Source organism: Macrobrachium nipponense, chromosome 42 (assembly GCF_015104395.2).
Source record: "Macrobrachium nipponense isolate FS-2020 chromosome 42, ASM1510439v2, whole genome shotgun sequence".
NCBI classification, from domain to species: domain Eukaryota; kingdom Metazoa; phylum Arthropoda; class Malacostraca; order Decapoda; family Palaemonidae; genus Macrobrachium; species Macrobrachium nipponense.
The window spans coordinates 41,519,335-41,534,847 of record NC_061103.1 but is presented as its reverse complement, the minus strand read 5'-3'; the positions used below and the strand labels follow the sequence as shown (position 1 = coordinate 41,534,847).

The following is a 15,513-nucleotide window of genomic DNA, read 5'->3' as shown; positions in this document are numbered from 1 at the left end:
AGGCCTACATCGCAATGCAGACAGAGCGTCAATGCAATAGGCCTAGGCCGAGTTCCTTCGTGACCTCATATGCCCCAAATCCAGCCAAGGTCAAGAGTCAGAGAGTCAAAAGGTCAATTTAGAGTCTAGGTTTTATTTGCTGAACCTAAACCGACGTCCAAGTAGCCTTCAAGGAGGAGTAAGTAGACTGTTCTCGAACTTCGGTATCGACCGTGAAAGTCTCTGCACACTTTTTAACCTCATTTCCTCTTTCGACTTTAGCTAACTTATTTATGTTTTCCTCTCTCTCTCTCTCTCTCTCTCTCTCTCTCTCTCTCTCTCTCTCTCTCTCTCTCTCTCGGTGCAACTGTCCTCACCATGAAACCTCGCAAGTGTAAGTTTATTTTTATAATATAACTTTTTCTTTTGTTTATTTTCCCTTTTTAATTTATGTAATCAACATTCTTTGTTCACTGATTGATTAGTTCATTCTGGCGTTACAAATTCCCTGGTCATTGACACAAAAGCAATAAAATTCTTGGGGTTCAGAAGTCTAGACCAACTGGGTTTGAATGCTTCAAGTAGATAGTCCTACTTGCCAGGTATAAAATCAATTACATCTGATACTTTTAATAAGAAAAATGAATAACTCTATGATCACAAGTCAGAAGTACTATTACATTATTGGAGGAAAATAGTGATAATACATCAGACCGTGATTATTTGTATAGTGCTACGATACAATGTTAGGTCTATCCCTCACGAATTGGTGAATGAAATAATGAATTTGCTGTAGGCCTAAAGTGATATTTTACTTTATCATAAGTCATAAGTATTACATTACTTGAAAAATATTTATAATATCAGACCCTGGCTATTTGTACAGTATACTACTATACGCTATTAGGCCTAACCCACAAGAATAAGTGAATTGAAAAAAAAAATGAAATTACTTATACTCGTATCTTGAATTTATACTTTTTTTTCTTCAAACATTTAATCTCCTTAAACTAAGAAAATCAAACAAGAAATACTTTTCTAAGTAACTGTCAAATCAATATGTCAAGGAACGATGAACAAAAGTACTGTAACAATTTCAGTAAACAAAGGTTGAACAAACGTCCTCAAAATCTAGAGAAGCTTTCAAACAAACAAAGGAAGAGTTAGATGGATAAAAGAAAGACAAAAACAAACCAAGCACTGACTTCATCAAAGACCAGCCCAAGCTCTCAAAGAAGTTGGATAAATAAATGACAAACGAACGTCTCCAGCGTTCAATGGAACAAACAAAATCAAACAATGCGGAGAAACTGACCTGAATTCGGGTAGGATCGATTAATGGCTTCCCTTACACGGTCCAACGTCGGTTACAGGGAAGGCTGGTTACAGTCAAGGTGGGGTACAGCGAGTCTAAAACTTATCGAAATTCAATAACGAAAAACTTCGCTACGCAATTCATACGTAACCGTTAAAAACAGTCTATGGTACTATCGTATCTTTTGACTTTTGGTATCTGTAGACCGATGGTATTAATGTATATGTAGATCCATGGTACTGTCTTATCTGTAGACCTATGTTGCAATGGAAGCTAAAGAAAGAAAGAAAAAAAAAAAGTCGCTATCCTAGAAAATGAACTGAACTTAAAATGAATACAGAATTATAAGCCTAAGCAGAATACAAAGATACAAAACTTCATCAAAGCGCCTCAGTGGCGTGATCGGTATAGTCTTGACCTACCACCTCGGTGGCCGCAAGTTCGATTCTCGGATATACCACAGAAGGGTTAGAGATGTGTATTTCTGGTGATAGAAGTTCACTCTCGATGTGGTTCGGAAGTCACGGAAAGCCGTTGGTCCCGCTGCTGAATGACCTCTGGTCCCATGCAACGTAAAAACACCATACAAACAAACAAACAAAACTTCATCAACAATGCACTGGGGAGTTGTAGCTAAGTATAGCGCTATAGGCCTATGCAAGCGTAAGTCCTGCTGGTTTAAAACGTCACTATTCATTTGCATTACAGGATAAGGAAATACTTCTTCATTCATGGGGTGCTAATTTCAAGGAGAGAGAGAGAGAGAGAGAGAGAGAGAGAGAGAGACTCTGCCATGCAGACATCGTGCCGCCATGATTCCTAGACTCTTGGCGACGTGCTTTTGTTGTGTGTGTGTGTGTGTGTGTGTGTGTGTGTGTATTTTAGTCGTATGCTGGCGTTTCTTGTCTTACACCTTCCTTATATTCTTTCTCCCAATCTTAAATACACAAAACATACACATACGCTCCTTAGTATACACTATACACACTGCATCTCTAACTAATTACATTTTTATGTTAACAACCTAGCTGGAACCAGATACGTATATGTGTAATTTAATGTAGCTTATAAATAGATAAGCCATATTCAACACGAACTACTATTGCTATTTGCTACGTTTGACACTAACAACTATTGCTATCTGCTATATTTATCAGCAGCACTTATTGCTGTTTGGTACCTTATCTAAAACTGGTGGCAGTATTTCACCAACTTCATTAAACCGTATAAGTCTATCAAAGGATATTAAGTAGGCCTCTGATAACAAAAATAGCTGTGAATGAAAAAGATGAGTAATTTGTAAGTTTCTTAAACTGTAGAGTTGTCGATGCAAACGCAAATACCATACAGGGATAGGCCTATAAGGACCTAGGCCTAACCTCGGAGGTCATACACAGTGCAATAGCTGCACTGAGAGAGAGAGAGAGAGAGAGAGAGAGAGAGAGAGAGAGAGAGAGAGAGAGAGAGAGAGAGAGAGAGCATGAAAACTCAACTCTCAAATGTCGCATGCAGTCATTCAGTTGGACGCGGAAGTAATTATTGCCGCAGCGTGCGGAGAGAGAGAGAGAGAGAGAGAGAGAGATTATTTTTTTTTTTTGTTTTTTTTTTATAATATTTATTACGCCCAAAGACGTCAAACAAAGTTACATATTAGCAGTTACATATTAGCAGTACATACATTACATCAGAAATCAACAGAAAAAAAAAAAAAAAAAAAATTACAGCATTGAATCATCGGTATATCAGTTACAAAATAACATATATGAGATCGTATTCTATTATCACAACAACTGCAACAGACAGTTTAGCAGCCACCAAAGTGAGGAAGACGAGTCCAAAATTATGTCTAGGTGTCATCTTTGAGTAAAATTGGCAGGTTTGAAGTAAATTTTGTCCTTGAGGTAACAGATTCCTGACAGTGGGGCAATGAAGGCAGTAGTGTTCAAGGTTATTGGCATTAGCAAGGTTACACAGTTTACATGAGGTGTAGTGTGGTATATCTAGTGTCTGTCCAACCTGCCACACAGGACGATATCCCAACCTTATCCGGTGCACTTACAAACATTATGCCTACGCACCATGAGTCCACGTCGCCGGGGGTACTTGTGAAGCCTCTGCAGAAAGTTATCATGATGTTGTTATGGAAAACACTAGTGCCCCTCTCTGCATCCCTACGCTGTGCTGTACAGGCAAAAGCGGCTGAATATATTCTATGTGTTTAAGGCAGCGAAGTGAGGCTCAACATTTCTGTCATCAAGGTCCAGCGTGCAGGCAGCTTTAGCAAGACTGTCCACCATGTCATTCCCAGCAAGCCCAATATGGGAGGGGGGCATCCACATGAAAGACAAGACAAGCGAGGCATTGTAAGCAGCACGAGTTGACACAATATGTCTCGCACAGCACGGCCACAGCTGGGCCTAGAAGATGTCAGTGGCCTGGAGTGCAGATTTGGAGTCACAGATCACCAATCCATTCACATTTCTTCTAACAAGTAGGGTTACTGCATCCCATATACCTTGAAGTTCGCAATAAGTGGAACTGGATGAGTTTGGCAACTACGACCATGCCACCCACCCTCAGGCCCCGGAGATTCTAAAGTGGGGGAGAACATAGCACATGCTGCACTTCCATCTGCCTGTACTGAGCCGTCAACGTAGATGTGGTGTCCTACAGGAACTGAACTTGACACTTTGGATATTGTTTCCAAAACCAGCTGCTTCTGTAGACTGGTATGGGCATCTTTAGAGGTTGGTGTGAAATAGACAGCAGGAATAGGAACCTGCCATGGTGGCAAATCTTGGATGACTGCTTGCTCAGGTACACCGATATCAAGGTGTCGAAGATTTTCACATACTACCCTAACTAGTTATGGCCCCCTGGCCGGAGTTGAGGTCTTGGTGCATCTTCGTCAAGTGATGCTCTGAGGACAGAGAGAGAGAGAGAGAGAGAGAAGAGAGAGAGAGAGAGAGAGAGAGAGAGAGAGAGAGAGAGAGGGAGAGGTACTTCCAATTCAGTTTTAAAAAATGAATTCACTGTAGTAAGTTGGATTTCAGAGTTGCTTCTCATTCATTATGAGGTTCGCGATCGCATTTTATGTAATGTTTCTCATTTAGTGTGACGTAAACAATTGTTTTTTGTGATGCCTCTCGTGTAAGGTGACGTAAACAATTGTTTTTTTTTATGATGTTCCTCTTGTAATGCGAGGCACAAGGTGTTTACAATTTAATTAGAGGCTCAAGACAAAGCTGTAGATTAATTCTTATCAAAGAGGATGAAAAAAAAAAAATGGCGCTAGTCACAGTCATGTTCATGCTTTCAGAAGCAATTTGAGGAGGGAGAGGTTGCTATAAACCCCAGCAAAATTATCACAAGCAGTGCGTTGAATCCCGTTACGCATGTTGCACATTTCACTTCTTTGAAAGCACTCGAATGAGAACCGTGATAATGATTATAAGCTACTGTAAGTATGCCTGAGAGTAGGCTCAATCTTAGGCCTATGTCACACTTGACGAAGCCAGCCACAAGTAATATAAATTGTGGCTTTCTATTTCGAATTGGTTCACTCACTGAAGAACAGAATGGGAAACCGAACTTATACGGTCTAAATAAACAAGAAATTAAACGTACAATGACGAAGCAATGAATAGAGACTCGGACATAGGCCATGTGCCACTGGACGAATCAGTCCACTAGGAACATAATTGTGGCTTTCTAATCGGAATGAATTCGTTCTGTGAGGGACAGATGGGAGAATTGAACTTATACCACTTACAAAATACAAATGATAAAACAAAAAAAAGACAATAAAGGCCGTTTTCGACCTCAGCTTCGGTAAATTTTCCCTTGCGTGGGAGTCGAGCGTAGGCGTTGGTGCAGAGGTGAATTTATTATATTAAAATATAGAATTTCATGATTTCCTAAAGCCTTTTTAATTAAAATCGAGGACTTACAATGACAAATTAGTAAACGGACAAAAGTATTGCATAATATAAATTAAAGCTAGCAAGTTTTAACGTAAATATGACATTATAGGCACTAAAGGTATGCCATGATGAATGAAAGTTACTCTTTAATGTTGGCGGGTGCCATCCACACATTCACACCCAGTGACGTCAATATGACGTACACGAGAACAGGTGCCAGTTTGTTAAGTTTTTCTACGCGTTTTAATTTTAAATTAAATCGTATTTAAAGGTAAATATATTATATCTAAATCATTAAAATAATAAATATATTAAATATTAGTAGGATACAATAGGATATTTATGCTTATAAAGTCGAAATAACTCTTAAAAAACGTCCAATTCACAAATGGTAAATTGGAGCTGGTGCCAAGGGTGTGTAATATTCTGTTGAGTTTTACTCGTAATTATAATAGTTTCCAAAGTATATATATTCAGATTAATAAGATTATATAGATTTATTAATAATGAAGAGGCTAATCTTGGGTAGTTATACTTATAAGGACAGAATAAGTAAAAAATGAAATGAGTAACTCGCAACTCCACCATTGCGTAAAGCTCCCAAACGGAGGCTGTTCGTAGGTCTGCTACCTCACCTCCTTCCTTTCAGTCAGCTAAGGGCAGCGAGATCGGAAGGCCTCACTGATTGCTGTTGAGCTCGGTGTCGAATTTTAACCCACCAGAAGGTCGATTTTAAGATCCGCCGTAGTCGATCATCCATCATGAAGATCTGGACGTCCGAACACGTATTCAGGTGATTACGGAAGAGACTAAAGAAGAGGCGGAATGAGTGGAAATGTGAAGAATGAATTAAGAGTCATGTGGTTGGTTGGTGGTCGATGATGACGAAATCCGCCCTTCGGAAGATTTTATTCCTTCCGAGGTCGACTTTTTTTTCTTAAATAAACTTCCGGGAACGTCGTGTCGAATTAGGAATGCGATGGTAGTGATCTGTGGTGTCGTATGGAATCCCGGAATAGTGTCGAGTTGCGGAGAAGGAAGAGAAAATCATCGGAAAAGAGAGTGTCGTCTGTCTTGGTGGAATGATAGAAAATGGGAATTTTTGATTTTATTTAATTTTGAAGAATAAACTACTAGTGCTCTTTTCGTCATCATATTTGATAAATAAAGATATTAAATGTACATTTCCAGGCTTATTTGAGGTTAATTTATGCCATAACTGCTAAATGTATCAAGGGTCTTGGATATACCTTACGTAACATTTCTTTTTGAATAGGCTAATCGTATAATCATTATCTTCATATGTCATTTAATGCTTAAAAATAAAATTATACATTTTTCGAGTCTAATTTTCGACAACTTTTGGGAATTCTTTGTGAATTTAGTAATGAAATCATTAATATTTCAGCCGTAACTCAACTAAATCTGCCAATGGCTCTTCTAAACATTACGTAATGTTGACGATTAAACTAATATTAACATCCGAATGTCTTTTGATGTATAATAATAACAGTTGTATATTTTTAGAGTCGTTTTGGGGATATCGGCTGTTGCTAGGCTATAAAAACCGGGACATTTCTCTTTCTCACTCAGCTACCCAAGGTTGCCGGCTTCTGCCGAGTGGATTGCCTTACCCTTTAAATTTGGCTGTGAGGCCAGTTTCACGCAAAGGCCATGATCTTATAGGCCTAGGCTGAGGGAATAAGGGGTATGTAGGGCACAGGTTAGGTATTCTATATCCTGGCTTGGTGATAGACTCGATAGTAGTAATTTACTTTTTTTTCCCCCTTAGGTCCTTATATTTTAAACTTAATTTTTAAAATCATTATAGCCCAAGTTTGTTATTGTATTTGTATATAGGCAGTGGAAAGTATGCCTAATTAGGTCACAGGCTAGGTCTTCTCCATCTTGGCGTGGTGGTAGGCTCAACGATTATTTATATATATATATATATATATATATATATATATATATATATATATATATATATTTTTTTTTTTCATTTTAATGATACTATTTATTGAATTATTTTGTGGTCAGAATGTAGGGTTACTTTGCTATCACTCCTGAACGTAGACAGATCGAAAAGTCAGGTAGGTTAAGTTTTTCCTACTATATAAAAACAATTTAATATCAATCAGAGGTGAATTTTTATATATTAATGTCAAGGTAAAAGTTCTCCCTTAGAGTAACTTGAGAATGAGTCTTCTAAATAATATATGTACAGGCTATCCTGTGTATTCTACTGTTAAGCAGTACAGAATCAAGTAAATGTACTATAAATGGAGCCTTTTGTGTGAGCACTTATTATTAGCCTTTTGTGTGGGATCATGGTCCTTAGGTGACAGTAGTGAATCATTCCCTGGACATATAACATCTTATTAGGTGTGCAGGATAATCTATAACATAAAAACATGACAATGTAGAGAAATCCTAGAACACATGATTGTAGGATAAGAATGTAGTTATTGGTAGTCTCTCATCTTTCAAGCAGTGGTGGATTTAAGGGGGGGGTCACCTAGTCACGTACCCGCTCCATAGATATGAATAATAGAACATTGTTTTCTTTTAATAAATCATCATTATTTGCCAAAATTTGCTTAGTTAATTATTATTTCAACAACTACTACTGCTGTATATATATATATATATATATATATATATATATATATATATATATATATATATATATATATATATATATATTTGTGTGTGCATACATATATAAGTATTGATATGTATGTACCGTATGTGTACGTTACATATATATATACCTATATGTATATATGTGCCCCCCATGCAAAATTTCTGGATCTACCACTGCTCTCAAGGTATGTGTTGCAAACTTCACTGGAGCTCATGTGGTTTTTATAGATTCTGAACTCCCCATTTGTGCTTCATGTCCTTTTTTGCTGTATGTGAAAAATTGATAGTGAATCTTTTACTTGTCTATACACTAGTTCAGGGGTTCACAAATCAGGGATCAAGACCCCAAGTGGGATCATAGACAGGTCATGGGGTCGGTGAGGTGCCCACAGGGAATGGGTGTACAAAACATCATAGCAGGGGGTAAGAGGTATCATGTTGAATTCAATGTTTGGTAGAGTAACAGTTACTAGTATATAGTTTGATTGAGAGGACAAAAAATAAATTAAATGGTAAATAATCTTACTTTATTGGGGGTCGCACTGAACAGGTGAAGTGCTGAATGTTTAAGATTGAAACTGGAGAATGTTAATTTGGTGTGTAATATTTTTACTCCCTGCATATTAGGCCTAGTGTATGTGTCGTGTATGATCGAACTATGATTGACTCATTGCTCAAAGTGGAATTTGGCTTCTGATAGGCTGCTCTGTAATTAAAAGGATTTCACATAAATTGCATTTTGTGTGAGAAATCCTGGTGTACTATATACTGCTTTATCCTGCAAGAATTCAGTTTGGCATTGTAGTTTAAATCACATAAGTTAAATACTTTTAAAATCATGGATAATTGCTCTGTAATCTCAAGTTATATATAGCTTCATTTTATATATGTATTGCTTTATCTTGTAAGTATTCACCTAAAGTATATTTAAATCGTGGATAAATTAGTATGTATTGTGAGTATTCTTTCTTTGCTCTAAGTGTCGGTAGCCAAGTGAGTGGCTATTTTTGGCCGTCTTAATGTCTGGTTTGGCTGACAGCTGGGTCGTTCAAAGCATTTTTTCATTGCCATCAGATTGCACCAGGAATGTTGAATGATTACATGACTGGAGATATGTTTATTATAATCTAGATACATAATGTTATATAATTATTAAAAAAAAGTTAAAAGTACATCCTTTTTTATTTTATTTTATTTTGGTCTGGGGATTAGGTTGGAAGTGATACCGATTATTAATGGAATTTTTTCCCTTTCAAATGTAACCTGCTTTGAATATTAGTTTTTGCTCTTATTCTGATGTTAATGCTTTTGGAAACTTGAGTTAGTGGTGTTTTATTATTATTTCATAACTTCTGTAAGGGGGTGGGGCTGCCAGTCCTTTATGTAATGCACGATAGGCATTGTTTACAGTCAATTTCCCTTTCAGCACTGAATGCCCTCAGCATAGGTCCCAGTGCTTGCTTGGCTTTTGGTCTAAATTTTATAATTCCATTTCATTCCATAACTTCTTTTCTCTTTCACACATACAGCCACCCATGGGAAACAGTAACCCAAGCAGTTTGGAGAAAATACCCCAACCCACACAACCCAGCCGTCGTCGGCACAGACGTCATAGAACGACATGTGGAAGACGGAGTCCTGCACACACACAGACTCATCAGTTCTCGGTGGGGCCTGCCGTCATGGGCACAGACGGTAAGTTGGCCTGCTCCTTTAAGATTTTCTCTTGAGTTAGATTTTGTTGTGATGAAGGGTTTTATGAAAATATATTGGATGATTTATTACACACATGAAATGGTTGGTCATAGGATAGTATTATCTTGTGGGGAAATTGTTACAGTATGTACAGTGGTCCCCCGCCCCCCTGCATTCGCGAGGGATGCATACCAGGCCCTCCCGCGAATAGTTGGAACGCCTATAAAAATGCTTCAAACCTCCAATTTTGTTAGTTAAAACTCAAGAAAAACAACTAAAATGTTTATACCTGAGTTTTTTTAATAGTTTTATCTCAAAAAGTGCATTTGGGTGGAAATGTTCCAGAGAGAAATCCGCGAATGCGAGAGTCCACAAATACTGAGAACGCGAATAGGCTGGGGGGTCCACTGTATTGTACAAGAGTCTTGTTGCCCTACTACCTTTTATTTAACAGCATGAAAAATAATTTTTGCAACATAGTATGTATGAGTCACCTACAGTACATGACACAATATTTAACAGATTGAACAAATTGAACCAAGGTACTTCTATTAATTGAGTTTTGTTTTCACTAATTTCTGTCAAATGTCATACATTCTAAAATATTACTTTTCTAGGTTTGTCTCTTTAACTACAAGATTCTTGATTAGGGTTTATGCTGACCAGCATTTTTGAAATTTTTGTGTGAATTCTACGGAGGTTTTCGTGAATATATATATTTCTCATTTATTCTATTGTTGTATTAATTGAAGTAATTTTTTTTAAGGCCTTGAATTATTTATGTCTGATTAAACCTTTGTAAGAAATTGCTAACCCTAATAGCATTTGTAGTTTGACTTTTTCTCATTGCTGAACCTCTTTACAGATCCTTGGTGCTGACCGTATTTGCTATGGTTATGAACATTCAGAGGTGAATCCAGCCGAGAAGACAATGACTATGAGGACCAGAAATGTAAGAACCGTGTCATTAATTTTTTCTTATCGAGGCTATAGAAGAATCTCCCTTCGGCCCCCAGCTGCATTCCCTTTCATTCTTTTGACTGTACCTCTTGCTTTCCACTCTATCCTAACAGTTGTTGCATAGCGTGCGTAACTGCGAGGTTCCCTCCTGTTACCTTTAAAACCCTTTTAGTCTCAATTTCCCTTTTGGTGTTGAATGACACCTCATAGGTCTTGGATTTCACCTAAATTTTATGTTTTCCATTACCATTACCTCAAGTTGTGCCTACAGTTTTAGGTGCACTAACGGCACTACTTTTCTGTAGGGGATGTTAATTAATGCTTTATAAGAAGGTCTACTGTACCTTCCAGTTGATGAATATATTGAGGAGATAATTTTATAAATTTTCGTTTAGCAAAACTGCATATTGAAAGAGCACGTTCATCCTTCCAGGTAACATTCTCCAACACAGTTTGCTTGGACGAACGATTAACATACTCGCCTGATCCTTCTGATAGTGAGAAGACTGTCCTCCGTCAGGAAACAATTGTGACTGTCATGGGTGTCCCGTTAACCTCATACATGGAGAACTATCTCCTGAATAGTATTACTAAAAATTCTTTTAAGGTAAGGAGAGTTTCTTGAAGTCTCCAAGAAGTTGTAATGTAGCTTAGATTTTGTATGAAATTGTTTTTGTACAGTGGTACCTCGAGATACGAAAGGCTCAACTTACGAATAACTCGAGATACGAAAGCAAATACGAAAAATTTTATGGCTCTACATACGAAAAATGCTGAAGATACGAAAGGTTGTTGCTGTAAAGTCTGAGATTCGCCCGGACCACCGATAACAATTTTGAAACTCGCACGCCGCCAACTGAGTAGACTCGCCACCATCCTCCCGCGCTTCCCATTGGTTCCTGATGCTAGTCGATCGCCATGAGATCCTTCTCTCCTATTGGTCATCATCTCTCCCATCATGCATCTACGTATTAGTACGTAGCAGCGTTCTTCTTCAGCCATTGCTTCTCATCAGTGTTATCGTACGCACGCGGAATTTGTTCGTTCACATATACGATTTCGTTTGTTGACGTAAATTGGCATCAGTGATTTCGTTGTGCTACTTTATCGTGTTGTGTGAGAACCTAATTAGTTTACGTACGTACTACATAACTTAATTACGTACAGTATAGTCATGGGTCCCAAGAAAGTTGCTGAAGTTCACAGAAAGAAGAAAATGCTTTCTATGCAGACAAAAATGGAGTTAATAAAAAAAGTATGAAGCTGGCTTGCGGTTGAGTGTGATCGCTAAGGAATACGGCCGAAATCCATTGACGACAGGCACCATCCTTAAGCAGAAGGAAGCCATCAAGGCAGCTACACCTTCCAAGGGCATGACTATTTTGTCCAACAAGAGGAGCCATGTGCATGATGAAATGGAAAGGGTGCTTCTTCTATGGATTGAGGACAAAGAAATCGATGGCGATACGATAACTGAGACGGCAATCTGCCAGAAGGCCAGCGTTATTTTTGGCGATTTGTTGCCCAAGCCGAAGACGACAGGAGAGGGGACATCGACGGCAACCCCAGAGTTCAAGGCTTCTCATGGGTGGTTCGAAAAATTCCGTAAACGGACTGGCATCCATTCGGCGGTGAAGAAATTGAAACTTTGTGAAATACGTAAAGTATAAAAAAGTAAAAAAATGTAAAAATCAAAAAAAGAAAAAAAATTTAATTTTAAGTTTTTTGTAAAGTTAAGTTTTACAGTTTTCTTAATGTGTTTTGTAAAGTTTAGTTTGTTTTTCTGACATTTTTTTTATGTGTTTCGTAAAGTTAAGTGTACGTATCCGCTGTTTGTCCTCCTCTGTCGCCACTTTCGGAGATAGCCTCACTCGAAAGGTAAGCTTCCACATTTTACTACATACGTTCGTATGTATGTACAGTATTTCTTGTATACCATGTACACTACTATGAGATTCAGGGCCTCTGTAACACGGTTTTTTGGACTTTGCTCCTTATCAAAGCATCGGATGTAGCTGAAAGTTGACATATGTATATTTTACAACCACACACAAATTTTAGCAGCATTATCAATGACCTAAACCTGATAGTTTTAATTTTTATAGAGTAAAAATTATCCAGCTGATGCCATGGCCAATGATTACGAGCCAAGTCGAAAACATTCATTACGTAAGCAAGGTAAACAACATTTGATGAAATGTTGCCCCGCCCATCCACTACAGAAACTCATTCACCTTATTCCATCGGCTCTGAAACCCATAGCAGTCAATAATGGCTAGCAGGATTTGGAATTTTCCCCATTGTTGCAAACTGCATTTGTCTTACGACTTGCAACTTTTTACAGTCAAGAGAAAGCCCGTGGCCATGGCAAAGAATTTATGAATGGCGGAACGATACATAGATGTGGGTGGGGTATCTGTACTAGCGTAGTAATACTACTGTAGTAATAGCATTAATATACATGAATTAAACGTTTAGGCCAACTGCTGGGATCCTTGAGGATCATTTAGCACTTCTTGCAACTACTCGAGAAATGAGTTTTTATAGCCAGAGGTTAAATTTTCTAATCCAACAATGCCCATGATAGCCTTCAGTGTTATCCTGAATTATAACGAGGCCAAAGTGGGTGGAGCCTCATGAAGTCATCATTCTGACGATAATTATTGATGAAGGTTCAAAGCCAAAATGCGGTAACGGTTTTTTTATTTTTTATTTTTTAGTAAATAGGTAGATAGCCAATAAATAAAATTACTTGACATTGGATATAGCAGTTATCAAATCAAGCGTGTCTACTATGTTTTTGAAAATTACCAACTATTCCCTACATCTTTTCAATCTGATTGTGACCTATAAAGTGGACTGTAATTTCTTAAGAAACTTATTTTGGAGTTAGACTAATAATCCAAGTGTTTTTGTATTTATTAACATATTTTGTTGGTTTGTTCATTATGACAATTATCAGTGGAGAGGTTTCAGAGTTCATAAAGGTGTACTGCTTTGCTTGTATTTACATTTTTGTCATTGTTGCCAGAGGTCTAGCCTTCGTTACATATAGCCAGTCATCCATCGAGAAAGAGGGAAGAAATGCTGTCATAAGTTACGTAACGAGTGCGTTCGAAACCTTTTCTCTTTTCACTTTTACATTATAAGTACCAAATTTATTCAACCTACGTAATGCAGAATACAGTAAAAATTTATGTGTAGATATAATGTGTATTCTGAATAAGCGTTATATTTATGAAATGCATAGATAAAAAGTTATTGCGAAAAAACCGTGTTACAGAGGCCCTGAATCTCATATTAATACACTTTATTTACAGGTAATTAGCAGTACGTATTAAGTTAGGTATTGTATGGTCCAAATTGTTGTAGTATTTCATTGTTTATAGGTCAATTTAGCTTTATTATGAAATTTACTGGGGTATTTTAGGAAGGCTTGGAACGAATTAGCCATTTTACATGTAAAATGCGGTTCAAGATACGAAAAACTCATGATACAAAGGGCGCCTCGGAACGGATTAATTTCGTATCTCGAGGTACCACTGTACTATATTACTGTCAGAAAGATTGTGCCTTAAATAAATAATTTTAAAGTTGGACTTTCGTGGCTTGGTGGGTCCAGTAATGAACTCTGTTGTCTTCAGCCTATTCTTAAACTTGCCTATACATACTACTACAGTGAAACAAACTGCCCCCCCCCCCCCCCCCCCCCCCCCCCATATTCATAGGGGATGAATACCAGACCCTGGAATAGCTCAAACCAACAAATACTGAAAACTGCTCTAAAATCTATTATTTTGATTGTTTAAAGATAAAAAAAACCTCTAAAAGTACTTATACCCCAGTATTTTAATACTTTTTTCACAAAAAGTGCATTTACTCATGAAAATTATTTGAAAATACAGTAATTAGTGAATATTTCTCAATGAAAAATCCTGCGAATAGGTGAATTTTCCATGAATAATCCCTAAGCATGTTCCATAGAGAACCTCGCGAGTCATGAAAATGCGAATATGCAGCTTTACTGTATATAGGAATACACACTAAATTACAGTACTATTCATTTTTTTTTTTTTTTAATGAAAACAGCTAAAGTTTGCTAACAAACAGAATAAGAAAGAGCAGTCATTCACAAACCTCAAGAATTTCATGATGTCATGAAGTCTTCTGTCAAAGAAATTTCTGAAAGATATTTTTTAGTAAATTAGTTTATTACCTATACTATTACTTTTGAGGTAGAGTCAAATCGGGGTGGATGTGTCTGAATCCATTTTAAATAGGACAGAGGTCATCCACGTAGCTGCAAGTAGCGTTGGCTGCTTGGTTTCATTATGAACCCAACTTAATGGCCCTTAAATTAGCAGATGTCTGTAATTATCTGCTACCATATTATGATTATTTTTTTCCTATGCTACCATTTGAGGTGTGATACATGTTTAGTTTAAAGTACAGTTTAGTTGAGGTTAGAAGCTATGTGGAGTTGGTGACAGCTGCAAGATATGTGGAAAATATTAAAGTACAGTCTATAAGGGGTCTTTGTTACTTAACAGAAAGGCCAGACCCATAAACTTTGTTGAGTTCTTATAATCAAATTTTTTTTGAGGGAATTTAAATAGGAATAATTTAAAGTCCCAAATCTCATTTTTTGCATTTGCATCCACAGGGCCGGGATGCCATGGAGTTCGTCATAAGTAAGATAAACAGGGAAGTGGAGGAGATCATGTCCACTTACAAACGTAGTACAACTGAATTACTCTCGCACACGAAGAAATCTTTCGACGAGATCACAGAGAGTGCAAGGAGATCGGTTGACGACATTTCCCTCGTTGCAAAGAAGTCTGTGGATGGGTTCTCGGGCGTAGCAAAGAAATCTATTGATGACATTTCGTGTGCTGCCAAGAAGGGCATCGATGAGATTCAGAATTTTGCGAAGCCCAACGAACCTATGCCGAGGATATGATATCAGCAGATATTTAGGATGTATTTTAATTGTCT

At 37.5% G+C, this 15,513-nt stretch overlaps 1 protein-coding gene across 1 annotated transcript in view; it reads left to right on the top strand.

Moving 5' to 3' along the window:
* Positions 1-5,850: 5,850 nt before the first annotated feature.
* Positions 5,851-15,513, top strand: part of LOC135213141 (protein slowmo-like) — a 12,076-nt gene continuing 2,413 nt past the window's right edge. Inside the window, exons 1-5 of the mRNA XM_064247082.1 lie at positions 5,851-6,010; positions 9,393-9,558; positions 10,424-10,510; positions 10,952-11,125; positions 15,182-15,513. Coding sequence (XP_064103152.1) covers positions 5,979-6,010; positions 9,393-9,558; positions 10,424-10,510; positions 10,952-11,125; positions 15,182-15,478 — 756 coding nt within the window. The 5' untranslated portion in view covers positions 5,851-5,978 and the 3' untranslated portion in view covers positions 15,479-15,513. The remainder of the gene's footprint in view (positions 6,011-9,392; positions 9,559-10,423; positions 10,511-10,951; positions 11,126-15,181) is intronic.